At 45.3% G+C, this 18,718-nt stretch overlaps 1 protein-coding gene across 11 annotated transcripts in view; it reads left to right on the top strand.

The window, feature by feature from the left end:
- Window positions 1–18,718, top strand: part of ELMO2 (engulfment and cell motility 2) — a 40,615-nt gene that overhangs the window by 15,910 nt on the left and 5,987 nt on the right. For 5 of the 11 annotated variants that reach the window (XM_031004853.3, XM_031004852.3, XM_055373112.2 and 2 more), the window contains 11 exons: window positions 1,535–1,716; window positions 3,330–3,429; window positions 4,491–4,642; window positions 7,265–7,343; window positions 8,516–8,551; window positions 10,453–10,503; window positions 14,979–15,101; window positions 15,399–15,533; window positions 16,129–16,233; window positions 16,329–16,437; window positions 17,224–17,360. In XM_031004853.3, the coding sequence (XP_030860713.1) occupies window positions 1,535–1,716; window positions 3,330–3,429; window positions 4,491–4,642; window positions 7,265–7,343; window positions 8,516–8,551; window positions 10,453–10,503; window positions 14,979–15,101; window positions 15,399–15,533; window positions 16,129–16,233; window positions 16,329–16,437; window positions 17,224–17,360 (1,209 nt within the window). Of the gene's footprint in view, window positions 1–1,534; window positions 1,717–3,329; window positions 3,430–4,490; window positions 4,643–6,104; window positions 6,124–7,264; window positions 7,344–8,515; window positions 8,552–10,452; window positions 10,504–10,576; window positions 14,066–14,978; window positions 15,102–15,398; window positions 15,534–16,128; window positions 16,234–16,328; window positions 16,438–17,223; window positions 17,361–18,718 lie in introns of those variants that run through there. The other 6 variants (XM_031004856.3, XM_031004855.3, XM_063702115.1 and 3 more) reach the window with 4 other exon arrangements.

The following is an 18,718-nucleotide window of genomic DNA, read 5'->3' as shown; positions in this document are numbered from 1 at the left end:
GCTTAACACTGAGAAAAAGGAAAGAAGACAGGAGTGTTTTTGTTCTTAAGTCTCTTGCTTTCTAGTGGAGAACATTAAATTAACACCCAAAAAACAGAGAATGATGAAACAATAAATTGTGAGGCACTATGTAGTAACGAGCTCAGCAGAAGGAAAGCCCAGTGAATACTAGAGGAGGGATTTTAGCCGCAGCTTGCAGAAAAGGAGGCAGGCATCCTGCTAGGAAAAGTTCATGTGCCAGGAGGAGGTTTTGTCTTCACCAGCCTTCGTTTTCAAAAAATGATTGGGAAATTGTTTCTGGCTCCTTGATGTTCTTAAAGTTTCCCCAGAACTGTCACTTTGAGGAACAATCATATGGATTTTAAGAGAAAGTTTTTAAAAAATTGCCAGGCTTTTCACATTTTAGGATTAAAAGGGACCTTAGAGGACATCAGATTAAATTCTTCACCCAATGCAAGAATCCCTTCTGCAGTGTCTTTGACAGATGGTTGTCCAGATTCTCCTTGATTGCTTCTGCTGACAGGGAGCTTAATACCTCAAGAGAAACCTCTTCTGCTGTCTAACAGTTTTATAAATTTTATTTTATTTTATTTTATTTTTTTTGAGATGGAGTCTCACTCTGTTGCCCAGGCTGGAGTGCAGTGGCACGATCTCAGCTCACTGCAGCCTCTGCCTCCTGGGTTCAAGCAATTCTCCTGCCTCAGCCTCCTGAGTAGCTGGGATTACAGGCGCATGCCACCATGCCCAGCTAATTTTTGTGTTTTTAGTAGAGACGGGGTTTCATCATGTTGGTCAGGTTGGTCTCGAACTCCTGACCTCGTGATCTGCCCGCCTTGGCCTCCCAAAGTGCTGGGATTACAGGTGTAAGCCACTGTGCCTGGCCAATTTTATTTTATTTTTTATTTTTGAGAGAGAGTCTTGCTCTGTTATGCAGGCTGCAGTGCAGTGGTGCAGTCCTAGCTCACTGCAACCTTGAATTCCTGGGCTCAAGCAGTCTTCCCACCTCAGCCTCCTGAGTAGCTAGGACTACAGGTGTGCACCACCACACCTGGCTCATTTTAAAAAATTTTTTGGAGTCAGGGTGTCACTCTGTTGCCCAGGCTGGTGTCTAACTCCTGGCTTCAAGCAATCCTGCCTTGGCCTTTCAAAGCCTTGGGATTACAGGCATGAGCCACGCACCCAGCAAGACAGCTTAAATAGAAAACCTTCCTCTATTAAACCAGTATCTGTTTCTCTGTGACTTACCATCGTTAGTGGGCCTCCCAGATGCCTCCAGTATTCCCTTGGTAGGAATTTTTTAAATCCATAGGCCAAAGCAGTACAGAAAAGATGCAGATAACTACAGATTGGTTTTGGCATACTAATAACTCCCTGATTGATTCCACAAACATTTATTTAGCAACTCCTAAGCTGTGTGAAAAAACTAGTTCTGCCTCAGGTTTGGATGTCCACAGAAGGGCCTCTGTGAGCTATCCACAGAGTAGTAACCTGCTCCAAGGAGCAGATGGCACATATCTTGTCCCTGGCCTCCTAGTCCCGGGCTGCACGCCAGCTGATGGAGAGGACCCAGTCATCCAACATGGAGACCCGGCTGGATGCCATGAAGGAGCTGGCCAAGCTCTCTGCCGACGTGACTTTCGCTACTGAGTTCATCAACATGGATGGCATCATTGTGCTGACAAGGCTCGTGGAAAGTGGAACCAAGCTCTTGTCCCAGTGAGTATGACTAAGGTCTCGTTCCAAGGACTTCGACGATTTACTACATCCCACAGAGCATCCTAGTCTCATTTCCCTTGAGTCAAATAAGGAGTTTATTGAATACCACCTGTGTGCAGAGCAGTGTGCCAAGCACTAGAGTCCATACCAAGAGATATAATTCCATATTGTGATTCTAAATCGTGTAGTCTATTTGGGCTCACAAATTAAATAATAGTACAAAACAGTACTGTGCCAAGTGAGCAGTGAAAATAGGGGCTAGAGAAGTCAGGAGGAGAGCGGTCACATCGTGACAGACCTGTTAATTGCTGGAAATGTTTGGTTTGATGAGGGTTAGTGAGCAGATGGTCCAGTATCTCCCAGGTGTCTGTTTGTAATCATCCCCTGCTCCTCCCTCTCCAGTCACCTCCCACCCCATACACACACACACACACACACACACACACAGGCCTTCCTTTGTGTTTACCACAGGTTTCAACCTACCCATTCACCATCTCCCTGCCACACTTTTGCACAGGGAGGAGGAGACCAGAACTTTGTGATACCCACAAGCGTCTTCACCATACCCCAGAGTTGACATGCATGCGGTGGGCAGCTGTGCCTTGTGAGCAGCAGTCAGTAAACAGGTGCTTGGAGCCTAACCTGCCAAAGAGGGAGTCAGAAATCTTCTCAGCCCATAGATCAACTATTGAAATTGTCAGCCAAATCGAGTAACTAATCGTAGATATTTGTTTTACATATTGGATCTTCCAGCTGTATTGAAGTCCTAAAGCCTTCAGCTGCCGTCAGCACTGACATAGTTCTACAGTCTCCCAAGGGTGCAGGGTTAGACTGGCCTTAGTTTCACTCTCTTTAGCCTGAAGATAATAATAGCTACCTTGCAGTATTATTGTGAGAAGTATTGTTAATGAGAATGTGTCTGAACATGCTTTGTAAATAGGAATATCATCTGTTAATTCTAGAGCACTGTACAGATGTATAAAGGATTAAATGTATAAGGAGAAGAGAAAAAAGAGAAAACATTTTAATCCTTATTCTCTACCAGCACTAGAATAAGAGCTTTGCATACATCATCATCTTGTCATCTCCACAACCCTGTGAGGTTAACGCTGTGAGACTAACTTGATTTTACAGAGGAAGAAATTGAATTTTGAAAAGATAAAATTTGCTTGGTTAGTAAGGTGGACAGGAACTGAACCCATCTCCTGCACTGTACTGCCTCTTGGCCCAAAGGTTAACATGGCACTTACACTTCCTTAGGTTCTCCCAACAGGTGTTGGAGTTTGACAAAGGTCCAATGTCTTCTTTGGTCTTGGGAAATAGATAAGTGATTCTGTGTCCCTGGGATGAAGCATATGGAGAAGGAAGATCTAATTACCCAGCAACTTTTTTTTTTTTTTTTTTTTTTTTTTTTTTTTGCAGCGATAGATACCTGGGCTGAATCTGCTCTACACTGGCTAGGTGTGCACACAGGCACTTACAGTTACAGTTGCATCGACTGATTTCCCATGGGGTGTTCACATTAAAATTCATCTTTTTTGTGGCTGCCCTCACACCTGTGTTTCCCGATCTGAATCTTTGTCTATTTTGTGTGTGTGTTGCACGTGTCTCAGCTACAGTGAGATGCTGGCATTCACCCTGACTGCCTTCCTAGAGCTCATGGACCATGGCATTGTCTCCTGGGACATGGTTTCAATCACCTTTATTAAGCAGGTGAGGCCTCCAACATTCTGTCTTTCTCTCCTCCCTCAGCTGCCAGTTCACAAGGCTTAAGGGGAGATACAGGCAATATTGCCATTCTGGTGAGATCAGCTTTATATTCCCTGGGGCCAGATTTTTCATCCTCAAGCTCTAGTCTTCTGTGGCTTCTGAAAGATTTGCATTTTGTTATATTCTCAGGGCCTGCACTGAGATGGAACTGGACCGTCAGAACTAAATATGATCAAAGTAGAATTAGATTGTCAGTGAGACTGGGGATAAAGCCAGCCAGTCAACCAGTACTAGCCCTGAGTCTTTTGACCGACTTCCTGAGCTCTCTCTTCTTTTTGTATATATATAAAAAAAATTTGCATTTCATTTGTAAATTTGCCTTCTATTTACAAATCTGCAAGGTAGCCTGTTTGGATTGTCAGACTAAGTTCAGTGGGTAGGAGAGGGTACTTCTGGTTTTACCCTCCTTTCTTTTACACAAAGGAGCAGTGTCAATTCAGAAAACTGAACTAAAACCAATGAATAATATTGTATCTGCTGCCCTAGAACTTCAGCTATCATTGGCTTAGGACATTGGGACTCCCCGACACTGGACACAAGTGAAATGACCATGTGTCAAGGATATTATAATGGGGACTGAGAAGAAGGATTAGAGTAAAAGGCTTCAAGGTCCTTTCTACCTCTCAAAGTCTAAGTGTGTTTAGGGGGAGTGTGTGTCAGGGGAGGTACATGGAGATAAAATGAGATCCCGGTATCAGTAAAATCCTCTGCTTTTTATACCCCACTTTCTCAAACTGGAACCCTTATTTTGATAAAAAGAATTAAGCTTTTAGATTTTGAGGAAACACAATTAAGTGGATACTATAATCTGAGATTAAGGTATCCACGCCAAGGGAATCCCTGGCACATTGGCCAGGGCAGCCGTAAACCAGATACCACTATCCACCTAGCAACAGCTGCCCAAATGTGAAGCAGAGAGAGCTTCAAGGGCTAGCATCAGATGCTAAGCTTCTATCTTTCTTGGGCCCTGAGCTTCTCAATTGATGTGCCATCTCTGGGTCTAGATTGCAGGGTATGTGAGCCAGCCCATGGTGGACGTGTCAATCCTTCAGAGGTCCCTGGCCATCCTGGAGAGCATGGTCTTGAACAGCCAGAGTCTGTACCAGAAGATAGCCGAGGAAATCACCGTGGGACAGCTCATCTCACACCTCCAGGTGTGAGTAAAAAACCCTACACCTCCCTCCCTTCACTTGTCTGTCCTCTTTTCTCCTCTTATTTTAAGTCTTCCAATCCTACTCTGCTTTGCTTATATTCCAAGCTGCTGGTTGGCTTCTTCATTCATCACCTCTTCCACACTCCTGCCAGAATTTCTCCCATCATTCAGACTTGATCATGTCATGCTCCTGCCCAAAATCCTCTGTAACTCTCTCTGCCCCTTAGGATAAAATGAAGATTTTCCCAGTCTTCCCATACCAGGGTGGTACCAGGCAAAATGAGATGCTTTCTCACATGGGCCCAGTAGTCTCTGTACCTATGATAATTATATAAAATACTGGATTTTTATTATCTGTTGCCCATTTTGAACATAGAGCCCCCTTGAAACAGAGACCAATCATTGTTGTATCCCCTGTTTTGATTTAAGTAGAGGCTCAATTAGTACTTGTTGAATGAATGCTCACTGAACCGATGATGCACTGTGGGTGATTTGTAAGAAATATCACACAGGTGTGAGTTTGGAATATCAGTTCAAATCCAGGCTCTTCTGCGTACTAGGTCTCTGCCATCAGCAAGTAACCTAGTCTCTTCTGGCCTCAGTTTCTTCATCTCTAGAATAGGTTAATCACCTTCACCTCTCACACTGTGAGGATCAAAGGAGATTTTAAAAAGGTCCAGCATAGAGGCCAACCTGGGTTAGGTATTCAGTAAATTCAGGGGCTTTTTTCCTTTGTTTGTTGAGACTCTTATCACATCCTAAAACATTTTACCAGATACTGAGACCATATGACAAATGAACCCATTGGAGCAATGTTTCTCCCATCTCCGCTGTTTTTACCTCACTTCCAACCAACCTACACCATGTAAGGAGGCTGGACTTTGCAAAACAGTGGTGGCACTCCTGTTGATTCTCTTCTGACTGTTGTTCACTTCTGTTTTTTTAGACATTGTCAGAATGTTGCCAGAATCCCCCACCAGTTCGAGGGGAAGTCATAGCTCCCAGATTTGGGAGTTTACAGTGGCCCTGTCTTCACTCAGCTATGCTCCCAACTTGTTTTTCCCCACTAATCCAAGTAAAAAGAAAGCACAATTATTTCTTTGCAACTCTGATTTCTCCTTGTCACTTTTAAGGAATTTTCAGCCTCAGCTTTCTTTGCTTTTCTTTTTTGAGACAGGGTCTCACTCTGCCGCCCAGGCTGGAGCGCAGTGGCATGATCATAACTCACTGCAGGCTCAAGCGATCCTCCCCATCTCAGCCTCCTGAGTAGCTGGAATCACAGGCACACTCCGCAACACCTGGCTAGTTTTTTTTTATTTTTGTAGAGACAGGGTGTCGCCGTGTTGTCCAGGCTGGTCTCAAACTGTTGGGCACAAGCAGTCCTCCCACCCCAGCCTCCTGAGTAGCTGGGACTACAGGTGTGAGTCACCATGCCTGGTCTAGCCTCAGCTTTCATACCCAGCGAGCCACCAAGGTTGATTAAGGTGAGAGGGACATTTTAAACTCCAGATAGAGAATTCTGATTTTCCTGTAACCTCACATCTACCTCTCTGGTTTTTTTTGTCTCTGAATTCAGAGTGGCCCCAGTTGCCTCCCTAGGGATGATAGGGGAACATGGCATTTCATAGGAGCCAATACTTTCAGCCCACAGCTGTCACCAGAACTTATATGCTTTCCTATTTGGGCTGAGGGACACTTACTGCCCTCTGTTAGACTCCCTGGGTACCATGTGACTAACCAGGAAGCCCATCAGACCCTCTGGAAAGACAGCCACAGAATGCACCCAAGACATGGCAGGTGGAGATGTCAAGTACCAGGATTGTAAGATTCCAGAGAATGATTGTAGTTATTTCGTTTGTTCATAATAAAATAAGTTTATAGTCAAAGACTTTAAAAATACAGAAAAATGCAAAAAGTAAATTATTTGCCCATTATCTCACCTCCAGACATACCCACTGTTAAACATTAAATTGAATGTCCCTTCAGTATTTTTATGCATATTTTTAACAAAATCGGGATCTCATTATATATACTGTGTGTACCTTGATTTTTTTTAACTGAATAATACATCTTGAACATTTCTCCAAGTCAAAGATTTTTCTAAAAGGGTAGTTCCAAGTCTTTTTTGCAATCTAGACACCTTTGAAAATCTGGTAACAAGTATATACTCTCACCAGTTTGGAAAAAATACCACTTAGTTGGCAAGCTACATAGAATAATTTCTGTATCATTCCTGGGGTTCACAAATACTCTAAGCCCATCCCTGAATCCCAGGTTAAGAATCTTTACCCTAAAACATGACTTTGACTAACTACTTAAGATTCTCATATGTATAAATGTTGGCTAATGTGACCATTTGGATTACTTTCCATTCTGTTTTAAGTAGTACTTTAATGAAACGCCTTGTCAGTAAATCTTGCATAGCTCTCTGATTACTGTCTTAGGATAAATTCCTATTAGTGAAATTGCTGGGTCAAGAGCATGCCCACTTTGAATGCTTTTGAGACTGAGCTCCAGATCATTATTTGCTTATAATCTGTGAGTGATTGTTTTAAACCATTTCTAAGCATCATCTTGCTGTTCAGTCTTCTAATCTCCCTCTGCCTTCTTTCTCCATTGACACAGCTCCAACCAGGAGATTCAGACCTACGCCATTGCACTGATTAATGCACTTTTTCTGAAGGCTCCTGAGGACAAACGACAGGTCTGTGGCTGCCTTTTCACATTTTTCATCTGGGCTCTTCTGAGATAATTCTCACCCCATGCACTCTTTGCTATGCAGAGAGCACAAATCCAGCCATTTTCCCAAGAGTTCTTCCTCCTAGCTGTCTGGTCTGGAGCCCAGCAGGGTGGCTTTGCTAAGGAAGACCCAGGGAAGAACTATGAGGGGAAACCAGCTGGGTCTTAGATGAGAGCAGGGCCCTTCAAACTTTTTCCTCTAAAGGGCCAGAGAATAAATATGTTTGACTTTATGGGCCATATGGTCTATGTGATAGCTACTCAACCTTGCCATTGTAGCCAAAAGCAGCCTCGGCCAGTAGGTAAATGAATGGGTATGGCTGTCTTCCAATAAAATCTTATTTACAAAAACAGGCAACAAGCCTAATATGGCCATAGTTTGCCAACTCCTGGGTTACAGAATCAAGAATAAGGAAGAGGAGACCCTGTGGGTACGCTGAGTCCAAGGAGTCCAATATGAATGGGATTTCACACTAAATCTTATGTTTAAAGGTTCTCTGATGGAGATTCTAAACATCTGCCTTCCCCTGTTCATTAACTGTGACATTATGCAGATAGCTCTGCCTCTGTGAACCTTAGTTTACTCACCTGTCACATGGGAGCAACAACATCTGCCTTGTTTACCTCACAAGGATGTCCGAGGAAAAACAAGATCCCTGTTTCACAAATGAGGAAACTAAGAATCAGCTGGGTGGTGGAACAAGCACTGACCTAAGAGCCGAGGGGCCTGGGACTAAGTATTCTCCCTGCTGCTGGCTGGGCAAGTGTTTGTAACCTCTTTGGGTCTCAGTTTCTCTTTCTGTAAAATGAAAGGGCCAGTTTAAATGATCTCTGACAGCCCTTCCAATACTAACATTCTAGATTTCTCTGAGAAAAGCCCAAGTGGTGTTAAAAGTAAGACATTTTAGTTCTCTGACAATCTCATGGGCTCAGTAAGATGAAATTCAAGTGGGATCATGTATGTACCCAGCTCTTGGTAGATTCTAGAGGGAAGACCAGAAGCATCTGTGGTTCTGTCTGTCCTTGTCTTTCTTGGATGGCTTGGCTCTGTTAATCTGCCTTCCCGGTCCTTGTTTGAATGTAAGCTGAAAGCTCATTCCGTCTGCTTCTCTCTGTGCTTTTGCTTTCTGCCGGCAGGACAAGCACCTTAATCCTCTAGACCTGCCTGTCACTGTAAGTAGCACTGCCATGTGGAAAGGGCCCCGGATCTTGCAGGTGGGGAAATCAAAGCTAGGCAAGAATCTCATGGTCTGATCTAGATGTTCAGGGCATGCCAAGACCCAGAGAAAGGTTGTGTGCTGTGAATCTCCTTTGTCAGGACACTTAGGGAAGTACTGCAGATTAGAGTCACAGAAAGGATTAAGAGGGTACCTGCCCCAGGGAGTGTGGCCCCAGCCTTCCTTTATAACTTGCCTTTGCATGGGTCTGTAGTTCAACTAGGGAAGACCAGACTCAGAAACAGCTCGTAACTTTGATCTAGACAATACCATGGATGCGTCACCTTCTTACTTGCTTTAGTGGAAGAGAAAAGGTATCCATGCCCTTTTTGGACTCTTACTAGACCGTGGGAATCCGAAAAGGTTTAGACAATCGACAAAAGGGAATTTGGATGCTCATTTCTTCATTATAGGGAGCTTTAGAGAGGTCAGCTTTGCGAGGAGATGAAAGGGGATAAGTGCCTCCCCCTGACACCACAGAGAAGCTTTTGGTCTAAGACCTTTATATTCTAGCTGCAGACCACTGTCAATTACCCACCTTATGAGTTGTCCACAGCAAGATTTAATCTCAGTCGACCTTCTATAGTTACCAGAGAAGTTTCTAGGCCACTGTCCTCCTCTGCTAGCCAGTATGTATTCAGAGAATGCAAAGTAAAATTTAATGTTCCTGGCAGCATTAGCCATTTGGAATATGGCTAGAAATCCAGAAGTGTGACAGAGGGGCCTTTCAGCTCTGAGAAAAATGACACAGAGCTCACAGATACTACTCCATAGGAGAGGTGTGACAGCTCCCTCAGGCCCACTGATTTAGGATTCTCTATAAAATTAAATGAAGGCAGCAGTTTAGAAAATGAAGTCATGGTAATTAACATCAGTAAGAAGTGATGGTCGACATTGGAAGGAGGAGACAAGAATTATGAAAAGCTGTCAGAAAAATTAAAGGCATTGTAATCTGGGACCATTTTGTTTATGGGAAAATAGCTTCACATCTCAATAGCTCCTCAGGGTATCACAGTGTCACAACACAGAATAATCACTGATGTTCTTTTTGATGAAGCCGACTCCTTAGCAGTGATTAAATTATCACTGTAGTCACTTCAGAAATAAATGTATATAATATGTCTTTAAAAGATTTGCATAAGAATGGTCAAAATAATGGTTCTGAGAGAACCCTTAAAGCTTTGCTCCCTGGAAGATTCATTTATGTAGGATACTTGATTTCCTGGGTGGGCTAAATAAATAAAGCATAACTATCAAAGTCTGGATCAAATATTATAAAAAAGGTGAGCCTGTTATAAAAAATTACCCAAAACACCAGACCCATTGTTCTCTAAGCCAGTTAGAACTGAAGCCTAGACTACTTACTGTTGTAGAGCGTCCAGACCCCAGCCGTCTGCTGTAGGGTGGGAGGGGGTTGCTGGACCAAAGCCCTTCCTTGTTTGGAGTCAGTGCTTCACTAGAGTTCCTTCTAGCCTTAGCAGTGGGATCTACCTGGCACGATGCATGTGGCTTAGAAACCATCACACTGCTCTGTGTCCATGTGCAATGTCCTTGTGACACAAGCGTCTCATCTTCAAGCAGTCCTCATCTCTCTTTGAAGACAGTGGAGTTGATTGTGCCATTAGGAAAGGAAATCCTATTTGAATTACTTTGCACTCACAAAAATAGGGAATGTTGCAGAGTGTAAAATACATCTGATGGTCAGTGGATTTTCGTTCATTCACCCACTTTTCATTTGGGAGGAAAAAATTTAAGAAAGCAAAAAAGGCCCAGAATTTTGACATCACCTTCCTCTCGATAGTAGTCACAGGTGTGTGCCTGCCATCCTGCCTTATATTTGCTTATTTTCCTCCACAGGATATGGCAAATGCATTTGCACAGAAGCATCTCCGGTCTATAATCCTGAATGTGAGTTCCTGGAACACGCTGTATTTTGTTACTATTTTGTTACTATTAACAACAATTATTACTGTTATTGTTAATATATTATTATTGAAATTATTAATGAGTGAGGAGGACACACAGAGGAACCTTATCAATAGGTAAATACCTCTTGAACTGAAGAGCTTTCTCCCGTGATCCTCTGTGAGCAGAGTTGCCTCTAGGCAGCCATCTCACCAGCAATTGCAGTGCATCCAGGGAGGGACCGGGGCCAGCTCTACTGTTTGTTGCCCTGCAACTCCAGAATTTTTATCCAGAGGGAATATGTTAAAATAGGCACGAAGGGGGAAAATAACTCATCCAGCTGACACTGATTAAAAATCTGAATTGTGTAGGGCACTGACAGAACTAAGTAAGCAAGTGTATTTGCTCTCAAAGACCTTCTGGCCTGGTAGGAAAGACTAGTGATCATAGTGGGGTGTGATCTGGGTTTGTGGTCTAGGAAAGGATGGAGGAGGAGCAGTGATTTCTGCCTTGAAGAAGAGTGTTTCCGGAAACCTTTAGAGGAATGTCTTCAGGTGACCCTTAGAGGATGAGTAGGCAGACCGGGAATAACAGGAATTTCAGTCAGAGGGCAGCCAGAACCCAGAAGGAGTGTGTGATTAGGCACAGAGCAAGGAGCAAGTAGGTGAGGAGGCTAGAGAGGTAGCGAGGACCAGATCAGGAAAGGTTAGTCTCATTCCTAAGGACAGCTGAGGGCATTTAATTGAGCTTGTGAGGTAACCAGATTTTCATTTTAGAAAGAGCACATGAAAGACATGTGTTTGCTAAGGGGTGCCTGAGGGAGGAGAGCAGAGCAGGAGCTGGCAGGGGGATCTGGAAAGAGGTATAAATCCCTGTTACCACCTGTGGGGTGGAGTAGGGCTGATGTTGGGAGGTGGGGCCGGTGGGAGTGGAGGAGGAGAGCCAAGGATCTGAATTAAAAGGAGGCAACTTTGGCTGGACGTGGTGGCTCACACCTGTAATCCCAGCATTTTGGGAGGCTGAGGCGGGTGGATTGCCTGAGGTCAGGAGTTCGAGACCAGCCTGACCGACATAGTGAAACCTTGTCTTTACTAAAAATACAAAAATTAGCCGGGCGTGGTGATGGGCACCTGTAATCCCAGCTACTCAGGAGGCTGAGGCAGGAGAATTGCTTGAAACCCGGGAGGTGGAGGTTGCAGTGAGCTGAGACCAGGCCATTGCGCTCTAGCCTGGACAACAAGAGCGAAACTCTGTCTCAAAAAAAAAGGAGGCAACTTTATCAACTGTCAGAAACAAGGGAAACCTGGGAGACCACATGAAGGGAATAAAATGAAAAATTAGAAGTCAAGTTTAAGACTTAAGCTAAACATGGACTTTGGAGTCCCCATTTTCCAATCTTTGATCTTGAGCATTTCACATAACTTCTCTGGACTTCAGTTTGCTCATCTGGATATGAGGACTAAGTGAGCTAATATACATACTGTGCTTAGCAGGGTGTCTGGCACTCAGTAAGCACTTTGCTCGTATTGGCAGAACAGGATGCAGAGGTGATAGGATTGAAGAAGTAAGCTCTGAGCACTTGTGAAGCTGAGCAGTCAGCTGCTCTAAAATGCAGAGTCTGCCAGACTTCACCTTGCAGAACCAGCTTCTCCCTGCTGGCTGCTTCCCTGGTCACACCCAGCTACCAGCCTGGCAGGAGGGGCCCCAAGCCCACAAGTGACAGGAGTACACAGGTTCCCACACATTCCTGCCTACACTCCTGAGCAGCTGTCCTGGTCACCCTCTTCTGCATGTGTGGGGATGAGTGCGCCCTTCTGAGGGAAATTTAATTATGTTTGAGACTTACTATTTAATCGGGTTAGAAGTTCAACTCATTTCTGGACAAACCTTGTGAACAAGTAAAGATTTCACTATAGAAGGCAGTTCAGCATCAGGACTCAGGACTTAAGTGGCCTGGCAGGAAATGGCTAATGCATGGTCACTGAAGTCCAGGGATTTCACTGAGTCAAGCCGGAGAACTAAGACCCTGAGATACTTGACAGTTAAGTGAGACTTCAGGTAAAACCTCAAACTGTCACTCATCAGACTGGAGCTGTACTTCTTTAAGCCATTGATGCTAGGATAATTAATTACCTTCCTGCCCTGATGTTTCTTAAGTTGGAGAAAGAGAATTAAAGAGAATGAAAATCAGAATTACATTAACTTCTACCTCTATTCAAAGCTGTTTTATAAATTAGGGAGAAGAGTGAGGAGAGAGGAATAGGATAGACGAAGGTAGAGAGAGGGAGCAGTGGAGAAGAAAACCTCAGAGTGAGGCAAAGGAAGAGGTATGGAGGGGAAAAGAAGTGGCGATGGCAGGGAAGAGCCCCTGGCCATGAGAGAGACTGGGGGGAGTGGGAAGGAAGGGAAGTTATGGGGCAGGGGGCACAGAGCAGAGAACAAGAGAGTAAGGCTAGAGAGATGAAAGAAACAGTGAGACTGAGCTAAGAAGAGCGATCTCACGCTTAAGAGACAGAGGGCGTGCCTGTGACAGGGTGGGAGCTACAGGACTGGACATGATCACCGATTCAGAGGGAGGGAGGGATGCAGGCAGAGGCCTAACTCCAGCATGTTAGCATGTGCTATGGAAGTGCTGTCCACAATGGTGGCCACTAGTCATGTGTAGTACTTTAAATAAGTCTGTTGTGGCTGAGGACCTAATTTATAATTTTAATTTCATTTTAAATTTAAATATCCGTATGTGGCTCATGGCTGCTGTATTAGGAAGTGTAGATCTAGAGAAACAGCTAGAAAAAGGAGAGAGCACTGGAGTCACAGTAGGGGAAGAGGTCTAGAGCAGGACCGTCCAGTGGACATAGAACCCAAACCATGCACATGATTTTAAACATTTTAGTAGCAGCATGAAAAAGGAATAGGGACATTAAGTTCAATAATATATTTTATTCAGCCCATGATATCGAAAACGTTACCATTTCAACAAGTAATAAATATGAAATATTATTAATAAGACATTTTACATTTTCTTTTTTCCTACTAAGGCTTCAAGATCCGGTATGCATTTATACTCACAGCACCTCTCAGTTTGGCCTAACAACATTTCATGGGCCTGGGGGCTACCAAACTGGACCTCACAGGTCTAAAGAGATTGATCTAGAGTCAGAGCAAACTCTAGGGAGAGCTGATCCAAAGTTAGAAGGAGCTTTAAAAAGATACTGAGTCAGATACCTCTCTAAAGTCAGAGCGCTCTAGAGCATTGCTATTCAGTAGAACTCTGTTAATGGAAGTGTTCCGTATCTGCATTGCTGTAGCCGCTAGCCACGGTGACTACTAAGCACTTAAAATGTGGCTGGTGCAACTAAGGAACCAAATTTTCAACTTAAATTTGTTTTAACTGATTTAAATGCAAATAGCCGCATATGGCTAGTGGCTGCTATACTGGACAGCACAGCCCTAGAGACAGAGCTACTGAGTAGGAAAATTGAAGGACATAGTGGTGGTACATGTGGAAAATGGAGGAGAGTCTCATTTGGGCAAGAAAAAACCAAGAGGGACAGGATTCATAATGGTGGGTGAGACAGAGGGAGTGACAAATACAAGGGAGCAAGAAGGGAAGCAGGATATTGTGGGAGTGAGGACAGGATGGTGAGAGACAGGAATGTAATCAAGGGTTGATCAGCTAGGACAGACAGAGGGAGACATAGCATGCAAGAGAAAGACAGAGACAGAACATGAGACAGGACCAGGGGACCTAAAGTGGGGTGTGGGCATCAGAGGGACAAAGGAGGAGGTGATGAACCGACAGGGGAATGTGGGGGCACAGAGACAGTGGGGAGGGAGAGTCAGGAGGGAGAGGGACATGGTGTGGGCGGCACAGGGAGCAGGGACAGAGTGATAGGAGAGAGGAGAGGACAAATGAGCGGAAGGAAGGAAGGAGAGGGCCGTGGGAGGGAGCTGGTGGGAGAGTGAACCGTTCCTCCTTTGTGTTGCTATCTCAGTATCATTGAAAGAAAATGGCCTTTCCCAAAGCCTCTCTGCTGGGTGAAGCCATCCAAAACATTTTATTTTTCTAAGGGAAAAACAACTCTGCCTCCATGCACACCATCTATTGTTTTGCATTTAGTAGGCCTGTGAAATGCCTGATTGGAGGAAGGTCCAGCCCCCAATGTTCTGTATCATAGCCTTGATGGAGTAGCCTCCCCCATTTCTGGTGTGGTTGGGTATAGCCCCTGCCTTCACTCTACTTGCCCTGCCCAGGGGAATGCAGAGGAAGGGATGGCGCCTTTCAGGCCTGCAGTGAGTCATTTCTGCCTGAACCAAGCCCATTCATGCTCCATCGCCTTCTAGAATATGAAGTCCTTGTGTGTGGGAGGAAAGCTCTGTTCCCTTCCCAACATACATTCCTTTTCCTTAGCATGGATGTGGCCCTTCATTAAAAGAGATCAGTTCAGTCCCCTGCTCCCTGCCTGTGCTTTTTCTAGCATGTGATCCGAGGGAACCGCCCCATCAAAACTGAGATGGCCCATCAGCTGTATGTCCTTCAAGTCCTAACCTTTAACCTTCTGGAAGAAAGGATGATGACCAAGATGGACCCCAATGACCAGGTAGGTGCTAAGTGGGGCAGCTGTTTTCTCATGGCTGTGGTGCAGTCCAGCCTTAGTCTATGTGCCAGGCACTGTGCTTGGTCTTTGTCTGCAGAAGTAGTTTGCATCTGCCCTAGAAAATCTAGCATGATCTGTACCATGAGCCAAGCCCATTTCTGTCCTGCTGTGGTAGAGGTGATGCCTCCTAAGGGATTGATTGGGGCCAAAGTTTGGCCCAGAAAAGCCTGACCCACTGTTTCTTTTCCTTGCTCCCTTGGTTAGCCGATTCACCTGCTGACTGTCTGTTTCACCGCGCAGGCTCAAAGGGACATCATATTTGAACTGAGGAGGATTGCATTTGACGCAGAGTCTGATCCTAGCAATGCCCCTGGGAGTGGGACCGAAAAACGCAAAGCCATGTACACAAAGGACTACAAAATGCTGGGATTTACCGTAAGTACCTCAGAGCATAGACGGTGGTAGGCCCTCTCCCCTGATGGGAAGTCAGTGGTCCCACCCAGACAGAGCTCTGACAACCAACCCCATGGTGGCCTTGGAATAGATGACAGTTAGGAAGCTGGTGGAGCTTTAATGCTTGCTTTGCTTTGTTGATGGTGAGTCTGTGAGTTTATGTGCAAAGTTTGGCCCTGTGAAACGAATCCATCTGTAGTGGGGTTGCGGTCAGCTAGAGTGGGTAGAGAGGGGACCTGTCCTCTTACCCAAACTGCTAGGTTCTTTGCAAAGCTAGTGTGAATATTTTGTGATAGAGTAGGGCTTGAGGATGGGGTTAACTGGAAGAAGTATTTCTTGCGTACCTACTCAGTGTGCAGCAGCATGTGAAGTAGGTTCTGGGATGCATGGTGAGGCAGCCACCGTCCAGCACTCAAGAGCTCACAGTTCAGTGGTGGTGATGGGTGTGAAAAGAGCTAGGACAGAGGTGGGTGCTGAGTGGTAGCAGCATCAAGAGGAGAGGCGAGAGGGCATCCCCTCAGGTCCCTGCACACACGGAGACTGCCGCATCTCAAATTGGGTGTCTTTATTTCTCTAGAACCACATCAATCCAGCCATGGACTTTACCCAGACTCCTCCTGGAATGCTGGCCTTGGACAACATGCTGTACTTGGCTAAAGTCCACCAGGACACCTACATCCGGGTAAAGGCAGGCGAGCTGGCCTTCTCAGTCCTGGTGCCACATCTCCTGCCTTCCTCCTTCATCTCCCTAATCCTCCCTTTCTCTTCCCCCGACAGATTGTCTTGGAGAACAGTAGCCGGGAAGACAAACATGAATGCCCCTTTGGCCGCAGTGCCATTGAGCTCACCAAAATGCTCTGTGAAATCCTGCAGGTTGGGGAACTACGTAAGTCTCTGCAGCTCCCTCTTCTTCAGCCATTCCTTGTCATCAAGAGCTCAGTGAGACTCGAAATTATAAACAGTTACATGTCAGTGGGGTCGGGCGTGGTGGTTCACACCTGTAATCTCAGCACTTTGGGAGACTGAGGCAGGAGGATCACTTGAGCCCAGGAGTCCAAAACCAGTCTGGGCAACATAGTGAGACCCCATCTCTAAAAAAAAAAAAAACAAAAACAAAAATTAGCCAACTGGTAGTGCATGCCTCTGGTCCCAACTACTCAGGAAGCTGAGGCAGGAGGATCACTGTGTCAGGAGGTCAAGGCTATAGTGAGCATAGTCATGCCACTGCATTCCAGCCTGGGCGACAGAGTGAGACTCTATCTTAAAAAAAAAAAAAAAAAGATGTCAGTGGGACTAGACAACCTTAGGTGGGTTTTTAATTTTGTTTTTTGTTTTAAATCACTGCATCAGCTGATAATTCCATCTTATCCTTATTTATGGGAATCATGGTTGTTGCTTTGTTTGAACTGGCAATTTGAATCATATTCCAAAGCTACCCCATGCCTGTGGGTAAGGGCTGGCTGAGTCTGTAACAGGGTAGAGGGAAGGCAAGAAAATGCACCCTGGAGAAGAAAGCTAAGGACATGAGAAACGCCCATCCCACGCTCCCTGTTAACTGCGCGCCTTGGGCTGCTTTTGTTCCTCGGGACTTTGGTGCAAAGTTTCCAGACATGAGCTCCCAGGCCCTTGTGGACAGAGGCTTCATCTTCTCCCTGTTTTTTCACTTCCACAGCAAATGAAGGACGCAATGACTACCACCCGATGTTCTTTACCCATGACCGAGCCTTTGAAGAGCTCTTTGGAATCTGCATCCAGCTGTTGAACAAGACCTGGAAGGAGATGAGGGCAACAGCAGAGGACTTCAACAAGGTCAGTGTCTCCGGGCTGCTCTGAGGCCCACGGGAGGAGACCATCACACGACAGCCTTTGACAGCTGGCTGGCACCTGGAGAATCCCTGAGCTGGAAAAGCAGCTTGGTCTGCAGAACTGAGTCACAAGACTGAGGCATTGGGGAGCCTCAGCCCCATCTGGTTGTTGCTCCCTCTGTGACCTTGAGCTTGTCTTCCACTTGATGCCGTAGGCCCTCATTTGTCCATTGAAGTTAGCACCTGTCCCTCCCGTCCTCCAGAGGTCAGGAGGATAAGCATTAGAAGACTCACTGTGGTTTATTGAGTGCTTACTGTGCAGGTACTGCTGTAGTTTTGTGAACTGGGAAGGTTAGGAGAGAAGAGTGGACTGGCATGATGTGCACACCCTGAGTACTTAATCGATAGTTAATCCCTCGGTGCTTTCAGTCCTCACTCTATGCAGAGCACTGTTGTGCCAGGCCCTCAAAAGCTGATCATCTAGGGGTCGAGTGTTTTGAAGTTGATCATCTCATCATAAAAAATTTGGAAAGTATAAAGAATAAAGTTACCTGTATTTACACCATCCAGTGACAAACATTTTTGTTTTCCTCTAGTCTTTTTTATCCCCTACAGGTTTTTCCTTCATTAGCAAGATCATACTGTGCATGCAGTGTGGTATCCTGTTGTTTTCTTTAATAGTTGTTTTAAGGGGACCAATGCATTTTTTTAAAACACCATAGCGTGCCAGGCACTGCGCCTGCCTTTCTATTCGTTTGTTTGTTTTTTTGAGACAGAGTTTCACTCTTGTCACCCAGGCTGGAGTGCAGTGGCACTGTCTCGGCTCACTGCAACCTCCACCTCCGAGGTTGAAGTGATCCTTCTACTTCAGCCTCCTGAGTAGCTGGGACTACAGGCGTGAGCCACCACACCTGGCTAATTTTTGTATTTTTAGTAGAGACGTGGTTTCACCATGTTGGGCCAGGCTGGTCTCAAACTCCTGACCTCAGGTGATCCGCCTGCCTCAGCCTCCCAAAGCATGAGCTACTGCAACCGGCTGGTATCTCATATTCTTTATGGCAACACCTATCAGGAGATGTGTCTTCCTTTCTCTCGGTTTAGAGATGAGTAGATGCACACCTAAGGATGTTAAGTGACTTGCTGAAGGGACAGAGTCAAGATGTGAACCCATTTCTTTCTGACTACAAAAATCCATGCTCATTTCCCCCACACCATTGACCAATTGAAATATATGGGAAATAAAGCATCTATCAGTGTCAGTCATGTGACCTGAATAACCGTTTAAGAAGGTATACCTTACTCACCCAGCAGATGTCTGTGGTGCCTGCCCTGCTCAAGACCCTGGGGCAGGAAGGAGCCTTG

This window comes from Gorilla gorilla, chromosome 21 (assembly GCF_029281585.2).
Source record: "Gorilla gorilla gorilla isolate KB3781 chromosome 21, NHGRI_mGorGor1-v2.1_pri, whole genome shotgun sequence".
Lineage (NCBI taxonomy): Eukaryota > Metazoa > Chordata > Mammalia > Primates > Hominidae > Gorilla > Gorilla gorilla.
Note: the sequence above shows the minus strand (reverse complement) of the source record. Positions and strands in the feature narration are given on the sequence as shown.